General features: G+C 32.3%; 1 protein-coding gene across 1 annotated transcript; it reads right to left on the reverse strand.

Moving 5' to 3' along the window:
• Positions 1 to 286: 286 nt before the first annotated feature.
• Positions 287 to 27046, reverse strand: LOC134722031 (synaptic vesicle membrane protein VAT-1 homolog-like). Its single transcript, XM_063585452.1, has 11 exons — positions 26930 to 27046; positions 24467 to 24644; positions 21361 to 21490; positions 14728 to 14943; positions 10331 to 10473; positions 6867 to 6970; positions 5752 to 5807; positions 4907 to 5101; positions 4230 to 4313; positions 3790 to 3885; positions 287 to 2231 (listed from the first exon to the last, which is right to left on the reverse strand). The coding sequence occupies exons 1-10, from the start codon at positions 26964 to 26966 to the stop codon at positions 3793 to 3795; spliced, it is 1236 nt and encodes a 411-aa protein (XP_063441522.1). The 5' UTR covers positions 26967 to 27046; the 3' UTR covers positions 287 to 2231; positions 3790 to 3792.
• Between the last annotated feature and the right edge of the window lie 303 nt (positions 27047 to 27349).

Raw genomic sequence — 27349 nt, forward strand, 5'->3', positions numbered from 1 at the left:
CGTTTACACTTTAGGTATCAATGGATTATATTGTTAATTTTATAATTATATTTTTCTGAGGTTTTGAAATACCCTCCTGGATTAAGAAGGAAATATTTGTAAGAAGGTGCATTGAAGACCTGAAATCTGGGACATTTTGCCTGTACATCAGCATATTTTTTGTTTGTTAATTTTTACATTACATTACAAATTGCAAAGTGTTCAAATTTTGATTTATTTACCTGTTATCACAAACAAGTGAAATGAAATAAAATCAACACATTTTTAATAAGTTTTTTGTTTGTTTAATCAACGAATACATATAACATATATATCACAACATTTGGAACATACTTTCAACATGTACCTTATGGTTTTGGTCCTTTTCCTGTTTTGAGCACACATCTGGGGTGGAGAATAATGTACATTTCATAATGTTATTACAATATAAATAAAAGGAACAAATATATCACTGTATGGTAAGGTAAAATCCTCATTTTAGATTCTCTGGGTCTGCAAACACAAGTATGTTATTTTTTCCAAAAAGGTTATTATAAGTAAATTGTGACCATTGAAACAAATTTGATTGACAGAATATTTCAGTTGATAAATGTTATACAATGACATACTTTCACATAGGTTCATTCACAACTTGAATATTATAGACACAAATCAATATATATCACAAAATATAGTTAAAAATTTGGTAACAATATGTATATGGTATAGTAAAACTTAAACAGACAGTTTCAGACAACAATAAATACACCCAGTTCACATGGAGTTTTAGTTTGAAAATTGTCAATATACCACTGGGTAATTATCCATTTCCACAAGTTAATATATGCTGTGTTCAACATTATTTTTTCCACTAAAACAAACAATGTTGAAGCCTGATGATCAGTAGCAATTTAAGATACTGTAAACCAGCTTATTTCGTGAGTTATTCATTTTCATGACTTTTGCGAGTAGAAAAATAATGCAAATATAAATTGTTGGGAATAAGTAAATCTTTATTTCACAACATCAATTATATCATAAAATCGCTAATTCAAAAAGCGCGAAATGGACTAAAATTGGTATAACCGGAAACAAAGTATCCGCAAAAATAAGTCGGTTTACAGTAAGCATTTCGTGTATTGGAAAGTGCAATCGTTTTTGTGTACTAGTAACATGCAAATTCTGATTTTAGCTGATGAAGGATGAGGGTTTCAGCTGTAACTAACAAAACTCCATGTGAACTGGGGGTTCTAATATGTGCATTGATAATGCTTTATAAAGCACAACAATTATAAACAATTATAAATACTTCTGGGGGTATAGATAACAAACAGGTCGGAACTAATAATTTTAACGAATGCCCTTTTAATCCCGGTAAAACAACAATTGCTCAACACAAACATCTAATAGAGAATATACAGCACCAAATCATACAGCAGTTAATATCTAAAAATAGAATTTTGACAAAATTTAGCAACTAACTTTGGCAAGTTGAAATATTATGGTATACTTTTGATGAATGATATTCCATTAAAAGTTTTGAACAGGCCAATGAAAACTTCCAATAGAGCTTTTCAACAGATATTTAAAACTGCCAAGAGAAACGTTCTATTTTTCTTTAGACCAAAGATTGTACTCCAAGAGTCATGAAATAAGCTCTTACATTCATAATCATTATTAAACTGGTATTAGGAATAGTATTCAAATTACACATAATAAGTATAAAAATGAATATGTTCTAGCAATTAGAAATGCAATGTGTAGTGTACTAGAACTTTGGATTTTAATGAGATTGTGAGACTTCAATTTGGAATGTTGAAAGTTCTATATCCTAGGGTTCTACTTTAAAACTGACAGTAAAACTTATAGAATATTTTTTAAATAATACTTCAAACAAGTTAACATTTTAGTTCCATCAAAGTCATTTGGTAGTAATAATTTGTAAAGTTTACGATATTGGATTTACATGTTACATGGTTTTAAGTAGAGGTTTTTCATAAGAACTATTTGCTGAGTCTTTTTAAGTACAGCTCCAGTTTTAATGGATGGAACAATTCTAGCAACATAAAAATCTATATTCTAACATACAAGTAATAAATGACATTCATCTTCCACTAAAGTTAGATCTGGTTTGTTGTACATGGTGATCATGCACTTTATGCTGTTCATTATAGCAAATTAAGTTGTTATCTTGACAATGCAATTATTTAGCATGGTTCCTGGTTACGTTGTTCTTTACACAACACTACTTTCTGTAAAGATATATATGATTTTTGATGAAATTGGTACCTATAATAACAAATAACTAAATCACTTAAGTAAAATTCATAAATAAAAGTCTTTCCAAACTATGTTAGATATTCACGCCAGACTTTTTGTAAATATAAAAAAGAAGATGTGGTATGATTGCCGATGAGACTACTCTCCACATGTGACCAAGTGACACAGAAATTAACACCTATAGGCCACCGTACCATATTCAACAATGAGCAAAGCCCACACTGCATAGTCAGCTATAAAATACATGTATTTAAAGTTTCCATAAAGTTTATGAAATTCAATATCTATATTTAGAACCTGTCTCAGCAATGTATTTCATCTATTGATTTTCTAATGAATCCTTCCTCCTACCTGGAGGAGTTATAGAATGAAGTGTCACCACTTAATTAACATACTACCACATTAATGTAAATTTACTACTTTGCTTCTAGACTTATTGATTTTCTTTGCTGTAATTTGTTTATCTTCCTCAATGTTTACTGCTGTTTTATACAAGCCTAAATTAGCAGTGACAAAATTCTTTGTGACTGATTGATTTTTCATTAGCCTGTCTTCTTCAAACAAGACGTGGTGTAATGTATTGTTTAATTAGTTAACAGAATTCTATTTTGAAACCTGGTTTTCAACTGAAATTTATTTTAGAGACAAGGATGGCTTAATCTTATTTTGGCTCATCTGTATATTAAAGGCAGTGTTCCATTTAAAGTTTTAAACTTTTAAAAACTTTGGCTCTGGTTAATATTTGTTTTATGATTGTTTTTGAAGACAAGAATTTTAATCGAGCAGCAGCAACAGTGTTAAAACTATTTTTAAATATTTCAAAAGGTAAAAGAGGAAGACAGTCTATAATTTTGACACTGATACTTTGTTTTGAAGTTACCATTGAGCATGCATGCATATAAATTGCCATAATTTTTAATTTAGGTCATTGCTTGTTAGAGTCAGCATTGAGATCTTGTAATTAGAATATTTTTTCTCTTATTATTCTAATAGGACTACATATGGTTGACATAATGATTTTTTTAAGTGTAGATGTCCATCAAATATTGGTCTACTGAACTTGATGGAAAATTCAGGGTTCATTCAAACTCAAGTTTTTGTACTACCGAGACAAAGTTGAAAAATCGAGACTGGATGTACACTTACAGTGGTGACAGCACAGGTGTCAACAATGTGTTAGTATGTGACAAGTTCATTTTAACCACTGAAAATGATTTGGCCCTGCCCCCTCAGTCAATGTGTATTGTAAGTCAATATTATTTGGTATGCAATTTTATAAGCGTTGCACATCTCATATCAATAGAGATAATACAGCACCTTTAACATTGCAGTGTTAAGGTCAGTTTTAAGTGAACCACTAATGATAAGTAAAATGATTTTTGTATGCAGTTGTACATGTATTGGCTTTCCTCATTTCCAGAGTTTTATGTAAGGTCCCATTAAATCAGAACTCATTGTACTCCAATATAATCATGAATTCTCTCCCATTTCTATTTTATACAAATGTGATATTTTAACATCTTTGCTCACCATTTATGATTGGTTTTCTCCATTAACAATTGGTTCCTTCTCTTTGATGTCATCACTGCATGTACTGTCAGTGTGTTGTCTCCCTTGAACAGCAAGCTGAAACATTCAAAATATATAATGCTTATTATTAGAGAACACTCAGATCAAGTTTCATGGACACATTCCCCATTTATTTGGTGTAGAAATGAATAAAATAAGATGATTTACAAATGTACACCTCAATGAGACAGGTACCCAATGACATGAAAATTGGTCTGGAGGGTTTAACAGTTCTTACAGAGAATAATAGAAAAAAGTGCATAGTAAAGTGAAAAAATTAAGAATCGAGAAAAGAAGGCTGATAAATTAATCAATACAAAAATGAAGGACCCCCGCCAAACTCTTGTGCAAAATAAAAAAAATAAAGACGCCTAGAAATCAGCCGGTTGTTGGGTGGTTACCTTTGGTTTTGGTTGTAAGCTTGGATCCAGAATTATTTTTCCAACATTCTTTCTGTCATGGAGTTTCTGCATGGCATCTCCTACCTGTAAATAAAATGTAAAAACTATTTACATGTTCTGTACCAAAAATAGAAAACTAATTGTTTGCATATAGAATACATCAGTGGTTGGTAGTTAACGTTGGTCAATTTCTGTGAATCTTTATAAATCATTGGTTGTTTCAAAGGCATTTATCAAATAAATAAGTCCAAATATTGTTGAATATGTCACGGTTTTATTTAACCAATGAATTTATAATTGAATACCCCATAATGTATATATATTTCTAGTTTAATACCAAAAGTGTAGACGTTACATTTCAACCAAGTTTGCATACCAGTACTTTGCTTCATAGAATGTTTTTTGTTTTTGTTTTTAACAAATGATGGTTAAGCAGTAACTATGAAAAAAATATCATAAGAGGTAGCTTACTGTGGATTCATTTATTTCTGTTGATGGAAGAAACAACATTTATGTAGATATTTGATTTGGTGATTTTGCCAAAGCCTATAGAACATTTGTTTTTCATTGAACATCTGAATTCATGGTCCACCTTTAACCACTAAAATTTATATAACACAAATAATAATGAATCCCTAATATTTGAATTTTTAATATAAAAATGGATCAAAACTAACATCTTCCAGTGCCCATGCTGAATCTATGACAGGTCGGATCTTTCCATCGTTATACAGTTTGAAAAGTTGCTCCATGACCTGCTTAACATATTGGTATTGTCCTTGTTTAAAGACAAGATGACGGAGTTGGAAACCAGCTATACATTTGTTCTCATCATACAGTTTGATTGGACTGATCTTGTCCACCTGCCACCACTAAAACAGAAAAAAAGTGGTCAAAAACAACTAAAGATCGAAATAGCTTTTTGTATTAGTATTTCTTTAATAGAAGTCTTCATGCTTTTAAAACTTTATCAGTCGTTCCATACTTTTTCCGTACATTTAACCTAAAAGTAATTTCATTTTATTTCATAGATTTTAATTGCTAAATAGATTTAATATATGAGAGCAATTTGCACAATCAAGCTTCAGTTACAATCGTATCTTTAACACAAAATCAACCCATGTGGAAGAAAATTTAAACAATGGTGGTATTATATGTTTTTTTTGTATTTTCCATTAATTTACAGGGTCAAAACGACCTCAAAACTTACTCCCTCCTTTGGAATAATTAAAAGTAAACATTATAATTTTAAATTTTAGCTAATTCTAGAAATGTCATGCCTTTACTCTGTTTAGAACATGCGAGTGCATCACATTTTTATAAAAACATATGATTTTTCAGGTGTTTGTGAAATGTAATGTCAGCTAATCATTGGTTAAATAATGAACTCTGTATTTATAAAATGATGCTTTTCCTATTTTCAATACTCATCATTCCGGATGCTAGACATTTTTTTGTATTTATTAAGAAGAATTAAGCTTCATTATTGGTTAACCATTTGAATGTGTTTCATTAAACTTACGGATTTTGCAAAACTAAAGAAGCTTTTTGTCTCTCCTGTGACTATGTTTGATGACCCTATCAATATGTAATAAATAACATATAAGAAAAGATTATTGAGAAAAAGATAATCTCCATTTTATATCTTTAAATCATTTATATAAGATGAATAAAATATATCAATATAATGATTAGTAATAATATATCAACCTTGACCAACATCCATATATATAATAGACTGACATTCAATTTTACAGCAAAGAATAGAAAAGTGGGACTAATTATTCTGTATGTATTAATATATCCTTTATTGCCTTTATACCAGTGCCGTCATTGTTAGCTTTATGGATCTCCATGGATCTATTTCTCATATATTGCTCTTTCTTATTGAAGATCTATTTCTCATATATTGCTCTTTCTTATTGACGATCTATTTCTCATATATTGCTCTTTTACAAATTGACAATTACATATATTTCTGTAGAATCCTTGATTGTCACGTATGAGTTTGCATCAATTCAACAGCTAAGAAACAGATATTAAAGAAATAAGGTAATTGGTGTACGTCACTATTACTATTGGATTGATGGGTTGATTGGTGTTTAATGTCCAGTTGCAAATATTACATGCAAAGAAAAAGGAATAATACAAGTTATTTGAATCCTGCTTTGTAGAACACACTGCTTTAGATTTTTATGCCCAACCTAGGGTCATTATCTTTTTTTTGGTCCGTATGTCTGCCTGTCCTGCTTAAGGTTAAAGATTTTGGTCAAGGTAGTTTTTGATGAAGTTGAAGTTCAATCAGCTTGAAACTTAGTACACATGTTCCCTATGATATGGTCTTTCTTATTCTAATGCAAATTAGAGTTTGGAACCAGTATTTATACATCTTGTGACACTATCTCCTTTTCCCCCATTTCAGTATTTGTTTTAGTGCCAACAGAAAAGTAATATTTACACACTAATATAAAGTATTTTATTTTTAACACTGAAAAAGAATGATGGCAACCTTGAGTTATAGACAATACAATTGTAATACAATACATGTTTATTCATTGCTAGATTTAGCAATTGACTCATTGGCAATCATACCACATCTCCTAATCTACTATGTTGTATAAAGATATAAATTCCTACCATAAAGAACATATTTTCCCATTGGTTTAAGTAGTGAAACGCCTTTGTTTGTATCATCACCACATAAACAGTCTAAAACGATATCTACTCCCTCAGGGGTTAATCTGAAATAAAAGTCAAAATTGTATCATCACCACATAAACAGTCTAAAACGATATCAACACCCTTAGGGGCTAATTGGAAATAAAAGTCAAAATTGTTTATTCTCCACATAAACAGTCTAAAACGATATCCACACCCTCAGGGGTTAGTCTGAAATAAAAGTCAAAATTGTATCATCTCCACATAAATAGTCTAAAATGAAATCCAGACCCTCAGGGGTTAGTCTGAAATAAAAGTCAAAATTGTATCATCTCCACATAAATAGTCTAAAACAATATCCATACCCTTGGGAATAGTCTTGGAAAAAAAATAATGAAAGTCACAACTTAATTTAAACATGTGCTAGGTCATTAAGGATCCTACTGCAATTCATAGGATGTGGGGACAATTTTGACATACTATTTTATATACATAAATTTGTTGTTTTTTTTTTTTTTTATCTAAATCGCTTAAAACATACAAATTATTGATATATACCAAACAGTAATTTTTTCACAGACATTTCATTAAATAATCATAAACTAATAATTTTAAAACCACCATTTACTCCTGAATGAGTGAGACAACTTTTACCATTAAACTTTGAATGAGTGAGATAACAATAACCATTAACACCTGAATGATTGAGATAACAATTACCATTAACACCTGAATGAGAGAGATGACAATTACCACACCTGAATGAGTGAGATAACAATTACCATTAACCCTTGAATGAGTGAGATAACAATTACCATTAACACATGAATGATTGAGATAACAATTACCATTAACACCTGAATGAGAGAGATGACAATTACCATTAACACCTGAATGAGTGAGATAAAAATTACCATTAACCCTTGAATAAGTGAGATAACAAGTACAATTAACCCTTGAATGAGTGAGACAACAATTACCATTAACACCTGATTGATTGAGATAACAATTACCATGAACCCTTGAATGAGTGAGATAACTTTTACCATTAACCCCTGAATGAGTGAGATATTTTTAACCATTAACCCTTGAATGAGTGAGATAACAATTACCATTAACACCTGAATGAGTGAGATAACAAGTACCATTAACCCCTGAATAAGTGAGATAACAATTACCATTAACCCTTGAATGAGTGAGATAACTTTTACCATTAACTCCTGAATGAGTGAGATAACAATAACCATTAACCCCTGAATAAGTGAGATAATAATTACCATTAACTCCTGAATGAGTGAGATAATAATAATCATTAACTCTTGAATGAGAGAGATAACAATTAACCTTAAATGATTTAGAAAACAATTACCATTAACTCTTAAATGAGAGAGATAAAAAAAAAAAAGCTATCAACTTCTGAATGAGTCAGATAACAATAGTATTAACACCTGAATGAATGAGATGACAATTACCATTAACCCCTGAATAATTGAGATGTCAATAACCATTAACACCTGAATGATTAAGATAACATTTACCATTTACACCTGAATGATTGAGATAAAAATTACAATTAACTCCTGCATGAATGAGATAACAATTACCATTAACTCCTGAACGTTTGAGATGACAATTACCATTAACACCTGCACGATTGTGATGACAATTACCATTAACACCTGAATGATTGAAATGACAATTACCATTTACACCTGGAATATTTAGATGACAATTAACGTCAACTCTTTAAATCAGTGAGATAACAAGTCCCATTAACACCTCAATGATTGAAATGACAATTAACGTCACTCTTCAAATCAGTGAGATAACAATTACCATTAACATCTGAATGATTGAGATGACAATTACCATTAACACCTGAATGATTGAAATGACAATTACCATTTACACCTGAATGATTGAAATGACAATTACCATTAACACCTGAATGATTGAGATATCAATTACCATTAACACCTGAATGATTGAGATGACAATTAACGTCAACTCTTCATATCAGTGAGATAACAATTACCATTAACATCTGAATGATTGAGATGACAATTACCATTAACACCTGAATGATTGAAATGACAATTACCATTCACACCTGAATGATTGAAATGACGATTACCATTAACACCTGAATGATTGAGATATCAATTACCATTAACACCTGAATGATTGAGATGACAATTAACGTCAACTCTTCATATCAGTGAGATAACAATTACCATTAACATCTGAATGATTGAGATGACAATTACCATTAACACCTGAATGATTGAAATGACAATTACCATTAACACCTGAATGATTGAGATAACAATTACCATTAACATCTGAATGATTGAGATAACAATTGCCATTAACACCTGAATGATTGAGATGACAATTTCCATTGACACCTCAATGATTGAGATGACAATTACCATTAACACCTGAATGATTGAGATGACAATTACCATTTACACCTGAATGATTGAGATTACAATTACCATTAACCCTTGGATGAGTGAGATAACAATTACCATTAACACATGAATGATTGAGATAACAATTACCATAAACACCTGAATGATTGAGATGACAATTACCATTAACACCTGAATGATTGAGATGACAATTAACGTCAACTCTTCAAATCAGTGAGATAACAAGTACCATTAACACCTGAATGATTGAGATATCAATTACCATTACCACTTGAATGGTAGAGATGACAATTACCATTAACACCTGAATGGTTGAGATAGAAATTACAATTAACACCTGAATGATTGAGATGACAATTACCATTAACACCTGAATGATTGAGATGACAATTACCATTAACACCTGAGTGATTGAGATGACAATTAACGTTAACTCTTCAAATCAGTGAGATAGCACTAATCACTAATTCCGGAATGAGTGAGATAAGTATTATCATAACTCTAAATGAGACAGATTACAATTACCATGCGTGTTACAAAAATATGACACGTAAATGTTGCACTGTAATAGAATTATGAATCCTTAAAAAATAATTGATCGGAGTCTTTGGGTTAGTCTGGCAATGAATTGTAATTGTATTTCGTATCATTATGACAGTAATATAGAATTGCACGTAGTATCTAATGCAATAATCAAACATAATGAGAAAATTACCTTTTTCTGTGGACTTTTATAATCTAAATAAGACTACGAATAATTTAATAATGATATTCCAGAGTTCCTCGAAAAGTGGTGATCCTTCAAGGATTTTACCACCAAAATTTCCATAAGGACCACAACAATTTTGTAACAGTTATGTTACAATAGATATAATAGTGGGGACCAGCAGATTTCTTTAAGGACTACCAGGAAAAGAAAGCTTTCGGGAACTCTGGTATTCAAGTAAATGACATTTTTTTATTTTTGAACACCAGCATATTGTTACGTTTTGATTGTAATGATCTTACTTTCTAACTTCCTGTGAGTAATCTACAACTCTATCAAATAAATGGTCGACACTCTCCTTTACAAACTCATGTTTGTAGTACGAAGCTGTGCCATATACCGTCACGTTCTCCACCGTCTTACAGAGTTGGCCAATAGCTTGTCCCTACAAACAATAATGTTCATATAAGAATAAGAAAATAAGGAGATGTGGCATACTTGCCAATGAGACAACTCTCAACTAGAGACAAATGACATTAAAGTTAACAGCTCTATTTCACCGGAGGCCCTTCAACAATGAGCAAAAACCATACCGCATAGTCAGCTATAAAACGCCCCGAAACGACAAAGGTAATGGTGATTAAACTTTATTTTAACAAGTCTTACAGATATACTTGAACACCTTCTTGGAAATTAAATATCAGAAAGACAAATTATTGACACGAAAATGTTAACATGCTAGTATATTAGTACCTGAGTGTGGTTTACTTAACACGAATATTTAATGAACACACAATAATTCCATCACGTCTTCTTGAAAGACAGACACACGCTCACACAAAATAATAAGATACGTTTAGATTGGAACGAAGTAACTACTGACTTACTTAAATTCTGCGATACAAAAATTAAACACTAACCAAGATGTGAACAAATAACAACCACTAAATAGAAGGGGTTGGCCATTTTTTTCTTTTGCTGACTTTATATCAGAGTGGGCAACGGTAGTAACAGTGAACTGCTACATTCCCATCACGTCTTCTTGAAAGACAGACACACGCTCACACAAAATAATAAGATACGTTTAGATTGGAACGAAGTAACTACTGACTTACTTAAATTCTGCGATACAAAAATTAAACACTAACCAAGATGTGAACAAATAACAACCACTAAATAGAAGGGGTTGGCCATTTTTTTCTTTTGCTGACTTTATATCAGAGTGGGCAACGGTAGTAACAGTGAACTGCTACATTTAAAGAATATAGTGTTGATGTAATAGGTCCAGGTACATGTACATAAAGTTAACAATCTGACATATACAAGACAAGAGTGCACACGCTGAAATGTCTCGCCTTCTTTGTATCATTTATATCATGTTGTCTTGATAGTCCTAAATATAAAGCTTTATTACAACTGTGGCATAAACTTAACTTTAACCAAAAAAAACTAAACATTGACCAATGAACCATGAAAATGAGATAAGGGCAGATGAACCATGTCAGGCAGAAATAAACAGCTAACAATTCTTCCATACAACAAATATAGTTGACATATTGCTTATAGTTTACCATGCCGGTTTTGAACATAAAAAACTAAATATTAAATAAAAAACTCTCCTAATGCTCCGGTTGGTTGTCATATTGTGCAACACAGTTAATAACATGGGAAAAAACATAGAACTTCTCTTGTCATACAAAACACTGTCAAACATTCAAACATACTATCCACACTGATCTGTGTCCACACTTGTAGTTTAAGAAAGAAAAGACCAAAACATTAAAAAAAACTTAAACACTGAGCAATGAATGAACCGTAAAAATGAGGTAAAGGTCAAATAAAACCTGCACGACTGACATATAAATCATAAAATATTTCCATCCCCCATGCAAATATAGATGACCTATTGCATATATAGTATTAGAAAAAAATACTAAAACAGAAAAACTTTGCCCTGACCGCTGTACCATGAAAATGAGGTCATGGTCAGATGATACCTGCCAGCTAGACATGTACACCTTACAATCATTCCATACACCAAATAAAGAAGACATATTGCATACAGTAAAAGAAAAACAGACCAAAACACAAAGACTTAAAATAACACTGATCAATGAACCATGAAAATGGGGTCAAGGTCAAATAAAACCTTCGGTACTAACATATAGATCGTAAAATGTTTCCATACATCAAATATAGTTGACCTATTGCATATAGTATTAGAAAGAGAAAAAGAAACTAAAAAAATTAACTATAACCACTGAACACAGGCACTTGTCTCAGAAAAAAAAATTTGTTATAATAAGGTATATAGGAATTTTTTTTCTGAGACAAGTGCCTGTGCCACTGAACCATGAAAATGAGGTCAAGGTCAGATGACACCTGCCAGTTGACAAGTACACCTTTCAGTCCTTCAATACACTAAATATACTAGACCTAATGCTTATAGTATCCGAGATATGGACTTGACCACTAAAACTTAACCTTGTTCACTAATCCATAAAATGAGGTCGAAGTCAAGTGAAAACTGTCTGACGGGCATGAGGACCTTGCAAGTGTATGCACATACCAAATATAGTTATCCTTTTACCTATAATAAGAGAGAATTTAACTTTACAAAAAATATTTTACTTTTTTTTTCAAGTAGTCACAGAACCATAAAAATGAGGACATTGGACATGTGACTCACGGAAACTTCGTAACATGAGACATCTATATACAAAGTTTGAAGCATACAGGTCTTCCACCTTCTAAAATATAAAGCTTTTTAAGATATTAGCTAACACCGCCGTCGCCGAATCACTATCCCTATATCGAGCTTTCTGCGACAAAAGTCGAAGGCTCGACTAAAAACCTTCATAACAATGACTAACTTCGTATCGGACATATTTTAACACGAACTGGAGCTAACTGCGTTATGATATTTAAAACATTACGTTGTCATTAATGGGAAAGGAACTTTATGGTTATCAGGAGACGGTTTTTGTGATTTCCTGTCAAAATAGTTATTCTGTAATCTCTTCGAGAGAAGGAACTGTATTGATTGTATATCAAATCGTATGATGTAAATGAGGCAAATATATATTGTCAAATAATGACATTATAAAAGAACTTTGATGGTACATATGCATACACATTACAAAGACATTTAGAGAGATTGGTGTCTAAAATCTGACGGATATTGATTGATGCCTCAAATGGTATGGCGATAGGAATAAAAAGAGAGGTAGGATTAATGTCGGAGAGAATAGTAACAAACGGTACAAACAAACAAAAACACATCTCACATACAGTCTTTAACAATAGACAAAGGTCTACAAAATATGGCAATATAGATAGTAGGATAAATGGTATGATTGTCAACGAGACAACTATCCGTCAGAGAAAAATTAAAGAGGTAGTAAGCATTTCTAGGCCACCGTATGGTCCTCAACAATGAGAAAGCCCATACCCTTTAGTTGGCTATAATAGAATTAGACATGAAATGTGGAACATTTCAAACAAGTAGCTAACTTCAATTTTTAGATTGTAATCTTTCCATTTCTATCTAGTAACATAAATATTCCAGCAGCGCCTGTACATTAAGAATGGATCTCCCGGTTGGAACGATATTCAAGCACTTGCATTTCCTATCATAATGTTATTGATTGATGGTTGCTACTGGCAAAAAAACTATTGAACTTAGAGTTCCAAGAGGTGAAGTTGAAATCCTCCCTTTGAACATTTTACGGACGCCATCACTAATTGGTTTCACTGTCATGGAATATCTGTTTCATAGATGACAACGGTTGTTAATTGTAACCACAATCCCGTTCTCGTTTCCTCAAATGTGACCTACTGAATTAGACTTATCACCGGGTTGACATGAACAGAAGCAACACGAAACATGCCACAAATGGAACAGGATTTGCTACACTTCCGGAGTACCTTAGATACCCCCTTTTTGTCGGGATGTAGTTGTAGTGAGTGTTGCTCAGTCTTTTGTTTTCTATGTTGTGTTGTGTGAACTGTTGTTTGTCTTTCCGTCGATTTTCATTTTTTTACATGACGTTGTCAGATTGTCTTCGAAAGGGAGAAACAAAATACCAGAGGAACAATCAAATTCCTAAGTCGAAAATAAACTGACAATGCCATGACTGCAAAGGTGAGACAAATAAAAGTACACAAAACACAACATAGAAATCTAAAGATTAAGCAACACAAACCCCATCAAAACCTTTGGCTGATCGCAGGTGCCCCGGGAGAGGTAAGCAGATCATTTTCCACAAGTGGCACCCGTCGTATTGTTCTTGTTTGTACAAACCCGGAAGTAAGTCTTATTCGGAAGGTAATATTCGAGAAAAGGGGCTGAATTGAAGTTATGACGTTAGAAACGTTCAAGTTCAAATATTCCTTTGGTATCTATTGCATCTTTTATAAAAAAAAAAATAAGACAGACTAGTTGAACTTGAATTTTGTTAAAAAGAATTAGCAGATCCAATAAGAATAAATCCACCAAATTCGGTTCCATACACAGTCAAAATTCAGATGGCAACTAAAAGCGAAGTTTCTGTCTTGAAATGGACACATGTATCACAAGGAGCACACACACATACATATATATATATATAGTACAGTATAATACATTAATAAGTAAAATGTGAAAACAGTACGGGTATAAAGTGGATTAATGTTAAAAAACATATTGCGAACAACTTACCACGCCGCCACCAACAGAATGAACAAACACAGATTGTCCTTTCCTCAGGTTGGCCATGTCAAACAACATGATATAAGCAGTTAAGTAGTTCATCGCTAATGCAGCACCGTCTTGGTAGCTCATATTGTCTGGCATTTTATACACCAACTGAGCAGGGAGTACAACAGCCTCTGCCCAAGCATTGTAATCACAAAAACCAATAACCCTGTCTCCAACCTGGAAATAAAACATATAAATATTCTGGTAAGTATGAAATAATACATAAACAAAAGACTCAGAGATAGACATGCCTTAAGATTGAATTCTACTAATAGTCAATAACGTGAGGAAAATGCTAGTGTGCTCATATCAGATATTAGATTACTTAATCAGTTTCGCAAATATCACTTAAGATGGTATGAGAGTCAAAATTAAAAATGATGGAACTTGTTCATACTTTGCCAAAACCTGAGACTACTATAGTCTAACCTGAGACTACTATAGTCTCAGGCCAAAACGTGGTATATGTCATGATTTGTTCAAAATTATAATAAAAATGTTAGGTTACTATGCATTTTCTCAAGCTAAATATTGTGACAAAATTACATATTGCTCATGGTCCGTAGGGATTATCCAGAACAAAACATCATTTATGTGATTAGAAGTTAAAATTAATGATAGAATTGTAGAATAAAATAGCAGAAGCTACCTTTAGTAACTGCGTTGAGAATAAAGAAAGAAAAGGTATGGTCACCGTACGTTTTTTCCCGGCTAAAATATAAAATAGTAAAATGTATGTAGATTCCTCCAAGAAAAATGCAGTATTTTAGACTTACCTCCCCTATAATGCCAATTCAAAAACATTACAAATTAAACAAGAGTAATCTATGCTTGTAGAAATATTTAATATTTATAAGTTGAATTCTTATAAATTTGTTCTTTATAATGAAAATTCACATTAGTTAGTTACTTTTCTCGTAAAATTTTGCTAACTTTACTGAAAATCTGGACCTAAGGTTCTCTGTTATTTACAATCCAAGATGGTGACAGACACCTCACTACCTTAAATAAATTCAATGACTTGCACTTCAGAATGTGTGGTACACTGGGTGTGATTTTGGCATAAATACTACATTATATGGCAACCAGTTCTACTATTTATTCAATTTAAAGACACCTTATAACATTTGTATAAAAGCAAAATCAAAAACACACTGAACACAGAGGAAAATTCAAATTGAAGAGTCCCTAATCAAATGGCAAAATCGAAAGCTCAAACACATCAAAACCAAATGGAATGTAAGATAGTTAATAAGATATATTATGAACTTCAAATTAAATAAGATATCTTTAAAACGAAAAAAAAAATAGAAGACAGCTTTTATAGTTTATATGATATATTTTAAAATAACTTGTGACAAGACATCATTTTAACTAAATAAGAAATCTTAAAACCTATAAATAAGAAATCTTAAAACCTATAAGTAAGAAATCTTATAACCTAAATAAGATATCTTTATAAACTGTTTACTAAGATATCTTTTTTAATTTATAAGATATATAATTAGTTTGTAAGAAATATAATTTAGTTTGTTAGATATCTTATTCAGTTTAAAAGATGTATCAATTAGTTAATAAGATATCGTTTAACATGTTTAAATAGAATAAATATAAAACGGTCATATTGGTAGCAATGTCGATGGCTTCTTCCAATCTGACTGCAAAGCATAATCTTGTTTTCTATCGAGTCATGGATTAGATGAAATTCCTGAGTAACAAAAATAATGTTATTTCTATTATAATAGTGAAGATGCCCATATACATCGATAACAATGGCATGTATTGCTGGTTTCATCGTTTGTACCTAACACTCGCCAAGGGAAAACTAAAAGTGAAATATTACAGAAAATATTAAATTGCAGCCATGGTTTAAAATAACTTTTACAAAAACCTGCAAATGCTAATTAACCATATTCTCCGCGTCAAAAATTGAGTAGTTGTGTCTAAAAACGGCAATAAACTGTTATTACGTAATGGGAATATTTAAGACAGCATAAAAAGGACAACACACTAATTCCTATGAGAGAAATAATTCTTGCAAAATCATTATTTAATCAACTGATAGCTATAACGATTTCTCAGTTAATAGAAAAAATTACATTGTAAGCTTTTTCAATTGCGATGTTAAAATGTACAATATCGTGGGCGTTCGAAAAGGTCGATTTAGACAACACTAATTAAGTCCCGTTTTATCTCGAATGGTAAAGTGTCTGTCAATAAGTTCTTGAGAGAAAATCAAAACGTATTTTAAAGGTAATCGAATATTAGGTTTTTCCATGTTGGGAATATATTCCAGTGCAGTTTTAACTGAAAAGTAGCCAATACATTGTTGTTTTTTTCTTTTTATGTATATTTACTGAAATAAGAAAACGGTCGATAAATCTATGTTGGCGATGGGAGTCAATGTAATCTGCCATTTATTTCTTTGTTAAAGTAGATCATCTTACAAGAGCCCTTTGACTACTTCAGTATTGTATGTTCTTCTCTAAACTCGTCATTTCAATATTTAGTGTGACCTCCCATTGACCTCATCTGATTGTAAGTCTATCTTTTATCCGAATTCGACTTAGCTATCAACATATGTATTCGTCATAAAATAGGTTATAGAAAGTTTAAGTCTTTACCATACCAACGTCAAGATTATATTTGACAATATATTTTATATCAAACATTTGCAATCACGATGAAAAAGGGGTGTCAATGGTGCGCATCTATTCTTTTACTGCCTGTTGTCTAAAATGAGGATATAATTACTTCACCGTAAATGTTTTTCTTTACATTTATGCTCAAATAAACAACGAAAATCTCTTACTAGATTTTATCAAACGTAAGATGAATTTTTGTATATCAAAGGAATATTTGGCATGACATGGTTGCGACTGAATAGCTGTATGGGGTGTATAAATATGTAACATTGCAATACTACCGGTCAAATCTGATGTCCATATAGAAAGAGTAATCCCGTTTTTTTCACGTTCAGGAAACATTGTAACAATCATTTGAGATGACCTTATTCAAGGAATATTTATGCCCCTACCAAACATATCATTTAGCCTCCTGGACGACCAACTTCAATGAATCTTCTTTTTGTGTTAATGGTCTGGTCTCGGTCATTGAAACTATATAATTCGTTTCTACATTTACAAAAGCAAATTTAGATTGCATGGCACTGCATGCGCACCAAAGAGGTTTAGCTGTTCAGTGGTAAAGTTGGTTGGAACATGGAAGTAATATTTAGATCTGAATATTACTTCCATGGTTGGAAGGAGTATGAGGACTACACCTCGCTATTTATTGATTGATGGACTGAAAGCTGTTTAATGCACAGAAGCGCTAATAAACAGGAAAAACACCTTTCAGAAAAATGAAATCGTTGTTCAAAAGTTAAACATTATTAATATTCATTGTGAAAAGAAATCGGCTTCATTAAAAGCATGTTCTGTTACGCTACTTATTTTTTTGTACATAAAACATGTCCCATAAGGTAAATACCGGCTCCTTTGTAACAAAGTATTTAATACTACGCCATGTAACATTTAAGGACATTTTTTTTTAAAATGGCATTTTTTAACAATTATGTTTCAAAGGAGCATGTTTTTCTTAAATGTCTTTAAAATTCAACAGACAGCCAATCCTCCATCTAACTGATTTCTTCAAATAAGAGAACAGACAGTCATAAGTAAATCTTTATCTTTCCACATTAATAAGCTATTCTTGTCCAGGGATTTGTTATATTATAGAAAACACAAAATCAACTTTCTACATATGTCAAATGAATACAAGTAAATCAATACAACGCATAATTTGATCTTAAAATAGCCATCCTGTCTTTCACAGATAAATGTTCAAAAGGAGATTTTGATGAATGTGCAGAATTTGTATGAAGTTAATTGATTGATGGCGAAATCTGGTCCAAATCTTGAGCTACAAACCTTTCTAAAACTTTCATTCATACGTGTGTTTTCAACATTTATCACCGATGTACACGCTTTAAGCAGAAACATTATCAATCATTGTACGATTTTAAGTTACTAGGAGTAGTGTCACGAACAGAATATTACAATATTTGCTGATAAATGATTCTGACAGCGGATAGTGTAGGTGTTCGGACCAGTCAAATCAATATATGTCTTCTATTCTTATTCAACTCGCCATAATACTCTTGTAAAACTGCATGAAACGCATGTTTTACCATAACAAACATAACCTTGGGTGATCAGCTCTACACAAATCATGCCTTCTCAGAAGAAATCAAATACATTTGTACATTATATGCTTGCCCATTTTAAGTGAGGGCCCTCATGGGGTTTTTGATTATGTGATTACTTGGCCGTTTTTTTAATGATTATTTGATTATTAAGCCAAATATTTCATGATTATTTGATTACCTAGGACTGTATTTTTAGTTTATGATTATTTGATTACTAAAGATAAGCAAATATTTAATGATTATGTGATTATATTGGCAAAAAAATGGTGATTATGTGATTACTAGGACCCCCCCCTATGAGGGGCCTCTTAAGTGTAATTTGTGGTATATATCTATTCGTCATAGACCTTTATTATATTAATGGTGTCACCTTTCTATTGGATCAACGTAACAATTAACAAGTCGAGGAATATAATTTTAAACTAACCCTAATTATTGATCATATGTTCCTAACTTATTTATATTAATATCAAACATTCAATATTAGAAAGTTGAAAGGACTTGCTTTGACTTTGGCTTTTTTGTTAATTGATGTCTGGGAATTGACTGAGGCTGGAAATTCAGATCTATTGGAAAAAAAGAGGAATAAACTATACTCTTCTAGTGCAGTGACAAAATGTACTATAATCTTGAATTGTTTTACATTGCCTTATCGGGGCCTTTTATAGCTGACTATATGCGGTATGGGCTTTGCTCATTGTTGAAGGCCGTACGGTGACCTATGATTGTTAATGTTTGTGTCATTTTGGTCTTTTGTGGACAGTTGTCTCATTGGCAATCATACCACATCTTCTTTTTTATATAACCTCAAAAATCTGTCAATATCAAAAGCTTTGGGTTTTCAGAATAGGATTATTCAATTTAGTTAGCAAAAAATATTCAGAGCTGATTCAATAGGGAGCAGTGGTAATACCCATCCCCGACCCACTGTGTCCCTTTGAATTGGTTCCTGCTTTATTATTTTAATATATCAATGTTTGACATGATAACTATTAAAACAAATTATGACTCAGTCCGCTATGCTCGCCGCTCTTCTAACCATAAATCCGGGATCTCCCCCAGGATCTGGTGTCAATGCGGTGAGTAAAAAGTCTGGTTGGCAGTTGATTTCCAAAATTTAAGGAAATGATCTGAAGTATGTTTCAAACATTGTAGAATGAAGAAACTGAAACTTTTGGTCTAATTTTAAACGTGAGCTGTCTATGATTAATTGCAATTCTTGACCCATTTGCTGTTTGAAATCAATTCTGAATATTTACAAAGAAAATTAGTTTTGATACCGAAATCAGTTCTATTCTGAAATAAAATTGAGAATGGAAATGGGGAATGTGTCGAAGAAACACCAATTGAAAGTACGTTTTTTTCTTTATAATGCACTTTTTTAGACTTTCAAGCTTTGACAATTTATACAAAAAATTGAACTAAACCATGATACAACGTGTGAAAATCAAAGTCGACCAGAGATCATGATGACAGTGTTAAAATATCGATATACTAGTATTCGAACGTATGTATTCCTTTATCGTTGTCTAAAGTAAATCAATGGAATGGATACGGTCATTGGTAAAAATTCGGATTTATAATGGGATGATGGGTAATACCTGTTTTAATAGCTAAAGACCCAAGATGAAAGCAAGCTCAGATGACTAAAACTAAGCTATTAAGTGAATAATAAAGTAAGGATACCTTTATAAATGTACTTGTCTTAGTAGTTTAAACTTTGATTTATCACAATTTTAGGCCTGTTTTACTTAATGTAATGATGTGTATCATTTAGCCAGGATATATAGTAATGAAAACTGACTTTGCCAAAACAGACTTCGATAAACCTTTTTGTTAATAAAATTCAAATTTAAGGCGGGAATTGTTCTGTGATGTCAGCAAGCTACAAAAGAATATAGTATATCTGAGTCATATAGCCATGTAAAATTAGATGAAACACCCGTCTTTAACCCTGTTCTCCTCCGATGTCCTCAACCTCAATGTGTAGCCATTTAAAGCACGCACCAAACCCTGTTGCAGCCTCGAATCGTAGTAATTACAGCACCTACATTGAACCATGATGTATCTCTTCTGACACCTTACAGCAGATTTCAGTCAGTATGTAGCTAATGGTAATATCTTTGGTTAGCTTGCTTGTTAGCTGAACCGTGAAGTCATTGATAGGTAAGGTATACTACCCCCCTTTTAAAGTAGCTTAGTCCTACAGAGAGATAGATTGGTTATCTGTAGGGCTAGTCTACTATTAAAGGAGGGTAGTTAACCTAACCTAACAATGACTTCACGGTTCAGCTAACAAGCAAGCTAACCAACGATTTTATCTATAGCTTCATACTCACTGAAATCTGCTGTAATTAACATCGAAACTTAGTTAAAGCACGTACCTTAAATCCTGTTGTATCTCCTCCGACTGCCTCTACCTCTCCTGAACACTCAAATCCCATCGTAACGGGAGTTTTAGGTGGGTTGTCTAGAATGCCTTGACGAACCATCAGATCAAAAAAATTAAGACCACTGAAAATTAAGAAACACTTACAGTGTGATTTCATGTATATAACGACAGAATTTCACAACTTGCAATTACATACAAAACAGTGTCATCATCATTCCGCCCAGCAGCCAGTGTTTCGGTACTAGGCAACCATACGGCATTCTTAAAGGAGAAAAACACAATTATAGTCGGCAATAAAAAGTCCCAACATGAAAAATGTAAAATAATTAAAACGATAATTACAAAACAAATTGAGAAAAACAAAGATGACAGATATGAACTATCGACAACAACTTAACTAAAGGCTCCCGTGACTTGGGACAGGCACATGAAAAATGTTGTGAGGTTAAACATGTTTGTGAGTGCTCAAGCCTCCCCTAACAAGGGACAGTGGTGTAACAGCAAATTATTAGAACAAACTTGAACAACCAGTAGCAATTGGTTGAACTCAAAAGATCGATACAAGGCACAAAACAACTAACAAAGCCAATAAAAAAGCAACGTGCATTTAAGTCCAATCTCAATTGCCTTGGATTGTCATTTTTCCTACTGAAGGAAGGTGGTTCTCTCCAGGCACCCCAGCTTCCTCCATCAATTAATACTGACCGCCACGAAATAGCACAATAGTGTTGAAAGTGGCATTAAATACATGTCAATCGATCAATCAATCAGGATCAAAGTAAATAAACTGTCTGATAAATGCACGACCTTGCGCATTTCCAAAGTATAAGTAAACAGTATCGACAGAATTTAGAATATTGAGGTGTCATTAACGTGTTTATACAGTAATGCATCGTCAGTTATGTTCAGAATAAGTTTATTCAAAGGATCAACTAGTTTGCATGGATCGTATCTATATTTACGGGCTTCATAAACAACATCACCGTAAAAAATAGGATGTGATATCCCGCTTTTTATAACGATATTGCATTCTCCCTAGCAGATAATACCTGAGCTATAAAATCAAAGGTGTCAGACCACCAATTACTCCCTCCAATTTAGTCCTACTCTGACACGAAATAGTGCATTTGATGTCATTGTTTACTTAAACTAACCACAACATTTGCAGAAATGAAACTTTTGGTGAAAGGGAAATATAGTTTGACCATTTTGAGCCAAGATTCACTTGTCTATGAGTTTGCGTTAAAAATTCAGGTTTAATGCGCTACATGGTACAATAATTTAAGATTTCCAGAAAACCGGGAGTTATTTTGGTAGTACCTGTGTTTTCAAGATCAGAAATTTCTTATAAGACTTTAAACATTAGTTGAAAATTGGCATGTTAAAAGGTTCAATTCATGATATACCTGGTTTCCTTGAAGTTAAACTTAAGGTGAAATATTTAGAAAGCTGTAAAAATTGCAAAATTTTGTTGAACAGATAGGGATTTTTAATTGGTGGTCTGACACCTAAACTCAATGGAAATCGTAAAAATGATCGGAAAGAGGATGATGTTGATGATAAAGACGGCGACGATGAAAAAGATGATGATAACAATGACGACGTCGACGGTGATGATGATGAAGATGAAACAATGAAGCCAAACCTTATCAATGTATACGTTCGTTCACGTTAATGCAGTATTTCCCGTTCACTTCCATCCGTGTTTGATTTGTCCAAGTGTCAACTCAAGATGTTACACATATTGATCAAGATATCAAAATTCAACATTGAGTGTTTACTTTCTGAATTATCTGTCAACTTAAGAATTTGTTTTGCATATGGGTCAACAGTCATTTTCAATAAACATCTTGTAGTCATAGTAATAATAATAAGATGAAAAATAATCCATTGAGTTTACGATAACGCTGTTGATGGACTATCAAGGGAACCATCCACAAAGAAGTTGATAAATATAGACATGATTCAAATGAAATCTTAAATACATGAAAATTCCCAAAATATAACATAAAACATGCCTAAATTATGTGACAAAAATATTTACAAATTTCATTCCTCCCAAATAATAGGATCCCTAATGTACCATAGGTATACCTAAACATTTCAACATCTAGAAGTCTGTTTCGCAAAAAAAGCTTACGACTAAGATTGGTCGTAAGTATATTAAATTGTTCATGACCGGTGGCGGATTCAAAACTTTTTTTCGTAAAAAGGGGGGGGGGGGGCTCCAGTCATTTTTCAGTGATTCCCTATATAGTCCACCAAAAAGGGGGAGGCTGGGCCCCTCAGGGTCCCCTGGATTCGCCTATGATGACTTAAAATCAATCTAAGTCGTAAATTATTTTGAGGATAAGACTCCAGTGGTGGATCCAATAAATGCGGAAAGGGAGTATCGCTCCCTTTTGGTCGCCTTTTTTAGATGACGGCTTTACGTGTTTAGTATAAAATCGTCCAAAAAAATGTTCCTCATTTATTGGGCATAGCCCTTTTCAAAAATTCTGCATCCAACCCTGATATCGGTCAATTAACGTAAATGCGGCTGGTGGGATTCGCTAAAATTGTATTATAAGGTATCTTTTAGTATTTGTTCTATTTGGCTTAAAAAGAGAATATGTTATTTTTCGGGTAGATTTTTGTTAGTATTGTTGCAACTTTACCGGTTGTTGTAACGTTGGTTGTAAAAGGTAAATGCAAATTAAAGAATACCATATGGATAAAAAATATTTTTTGCTTTTTTTGGAAGATGAAAATACTTATATATTCATTAATTTTATTGTGCTTCAAAGAGAACATCTTTTTCCTCTGGGATATGTTTTTGTTCACGTTATTACAGATATACGGGTTGTGTTAACTTCAGTTGTAAACAGTAAATATAAATTAAAGATTACCATATGGTTCAAAAGTAACAAAGTTAACTGTAAATATTTAGCCGAGAAAAATAAATCAAGTCATCAATTCAGTTATCTGAGAGGAATAAGCCTATTAAACCTTCACAAAAATAACGTTAAAGGATATAAAACAGCACAATATGTTGAAGATTGCATTAACATATCAAAACAAAATAAATCTATATAAAATCGATGTTAGATTTTGTTTACCATGCTTTGACTCGTATCATCACTTCTCCTTCATTAGGTGTTGGTTCCGATTTTTGTTGAGTTTTCAACATTTTAACTCCACCAAATCCAGTCAAAACAATAGTCCTCATTTGCTTTCCTTTTGGTGCAGCGCTGTCGTCTGCGGCTTTTCCTTCGCCAGCCATTTCTGTGGACGGTTCTGTCATGATAACAAAAATCACACTAACAAATGGTAGTTAGAAAAGAAACGTAGGATCTGATTGAGAAATAACTACTACGGAAGGCCAACTCCGAAGAAATATCGATCCCGAGGCTCGGTGACAGGATAACAGATCGATGTGGACAGTACGATGTATCTAATCACTACATCGTATAATTGGTTGGATATATTCTTAGTTATGTGGAAAGATAATTGAAAAGGGAAAAAAGTATTAATTACACTATATTGTAATGTATGAGGCAATTACTGATTTGTGTTTTGGAAGTGATAATTTGTTTTGAGGACACTCAGTGAATTCTTTATCTAGCTATCTTTCTTCTTAGGCTTGGACAAGGGATTACTCTGTTCAAGGTTTTTTTTAATGCATATATACAAAGCTTGATTAAATGAATCAATTTCTACGGAAAGTATAAAGCAAGATCAAGTAGGAAGCTGTTTTACGTGCAAGGGTTAAAGTGCTTTTGAAAGCTAATACATATATAATTGTTTCAAGCGCAGCCGATATTCCAAGTTCTTACAACACACATATGTACCGTTCACACCAACTAACAAAAATATTTTGTTTTTTATTGAAATGCATTTACTGAAAATTATTCATAATTTAATAATAACGATTTTTGAAAATTCATATGATATAAACTATAATTTTTAAAATGTTTTACTTTCCGAAATGTTCGATATTTTTACTTTTTGTCATATTATCGAGCACAACGAGAGATTAGCCTGGTCTGCTTTTGAACGGTTGCTAAATTTTTAACTTAAAACACTGACATGCATGTTGAATAATAATCCAGGTAAAACTTGTGTCCTTTTTCGTAAATCCTGTTCAACTAACTTTCATGAATGTACAACTATACCATACAGTACTAAACTAAATTGTGATGTAAAGCGGACCCAAAGTCCATATAAACATTAAAAGTAGACCAAATGAATATATCTTTTCCTGTATAGTTAACTACAAACTTGGTAAATACGCATGCCTATATGACCCTATGTATTATGTAATCCGAGATTCAAACATTAGAAAAATGTAAACTTATATCAAATCTATATATAGTGAGATAGGATACCATTAGCTTATCTTCAAGGTATATAATATTATAATGTCCTTGCATACTTGCTACTTTTAGCAATCTTTTCATACGATCCATTCCTTATTTGAACCATGAAAAGTAAATTCATAAAAATACTGAACTCCGAGGATAATTCAAAAAGGAAAGTCCATAATCAAATGGCAAAATCAAAAGCTCAAACACAGAAAACGAATGGATAACAACTGTCATATTCCTGACTTGGTATAGACATTTTCTTATGTATTTCTTACCATAAGCGACTGAGTAAAGCCACTTTTCCGAGGAACGGTGATGGGTTGAACCAGGTCTTACATTCAGACAAAGGCTATCGGTTGTATATAACAGTCAGTTCAGTTCTTACAAAATCAATCAACCACTCTATATCATTTTACATTTTAACAACTCCGAAAACATGACCATAACCTTTACAAAGTTTAATATATAGATTATAATAAATACAACACAAGTAAAACCCGTTTTTTGTAAACATTTACAGAAAGTCTCGGTACCGACTGTTGATACCGACTCTGACAGTTAAAATGAAGGGTTGTCTCAAAATAATACAAGGTAATAAAAATCAGCTTTTCGATGTATAATTTGCAAATAACAGATAAATGAGATTTTACACAATAATTTATTTTATCTTCTGTTTACCAATCCTGGAACAAGTCTCCACAATGTGTTTGAGTTTTTATCTTGGGTGCCTCCACAAAGTACCCATCACTTTATTTTTTATGTCACCCATCCATGGTATGTTTCACAAGAATTTTATATTCTGCAATGTTTATTTAAATTTTATCCTTACGTTTTTGGTGATCAGGTTTTCTGTTAATTTACTGTTGCGTAAATGGCGTAATTACAAGATGCCGATCATGATAAAAGTTTTTCATTAAAGAATGACATGAATCAATTGTTGCAGAAACTTCGATGAATCAGGAGGGTGAAGATGTTAAACAGGGAAATCTCAAGATTTTTTTTTTATTTCTAACAGGATCCATTGTTATCTACAACAGTATTATACTGAGAAATCAACTTTCGAATAGATGAGCGTATACATGTACTTGTTCCTAACTGAACAAAAATTCTATTCAATTAGTGTTGCATTTAAGGAATATGATATAAGGGGTAGAACATCGGATATGTTTACAACTTAGATAAAATATCGCGTTAAAACATTTTTCTTCGACTTACCCAAAAGTTCCAGGGCTAAAAAGTGGTCAGACTTCATATCAGCAGCCACCTACATCCAAACTTTCAAAACTATCTGTCAGGTATCTATGTGTACCTGTTATATTCCCTGCATTTCATCCACCACCAACTGTAAACACTATCTATTGTATCCCATTGATTAGCCGTATTTTTACTATTTGTTTTTTTACTTATAATTTTAAAACTATAAAGTTTATATTTGTATAGTAATAATAATTCATGAATACGATATTAAAATAATAAATCTGAGTATTAAATGATTATTCCATTATGCATGTCACATGTGGTATATAGCTTTTCAACCTTTGTGGTCGAACTATAAAACGTTTTGTCTGGTTAATCTACGGACACTGGTTTCCAAAAACAAAACAAAATTATTAATTGGTCCTCACCGTCACGTAT

The sequence above is a fragment of the Mytilus trossulus genome, chromosome 6, assembly GCF_036588685.1.
Source record: "Mytilus trossulus isolate FHL-02 chromosome 6, PNRI_Mtr1.1.1.hap1, whole genome shotgun sequence".
NCBI classification, from domain to species: domain Eukaryota; kingdom Metazoa; phylum Mollusca; class Bivalvia; order Mytilida; family Mytilidae; genus Mytilus; species Mytilus trossulus.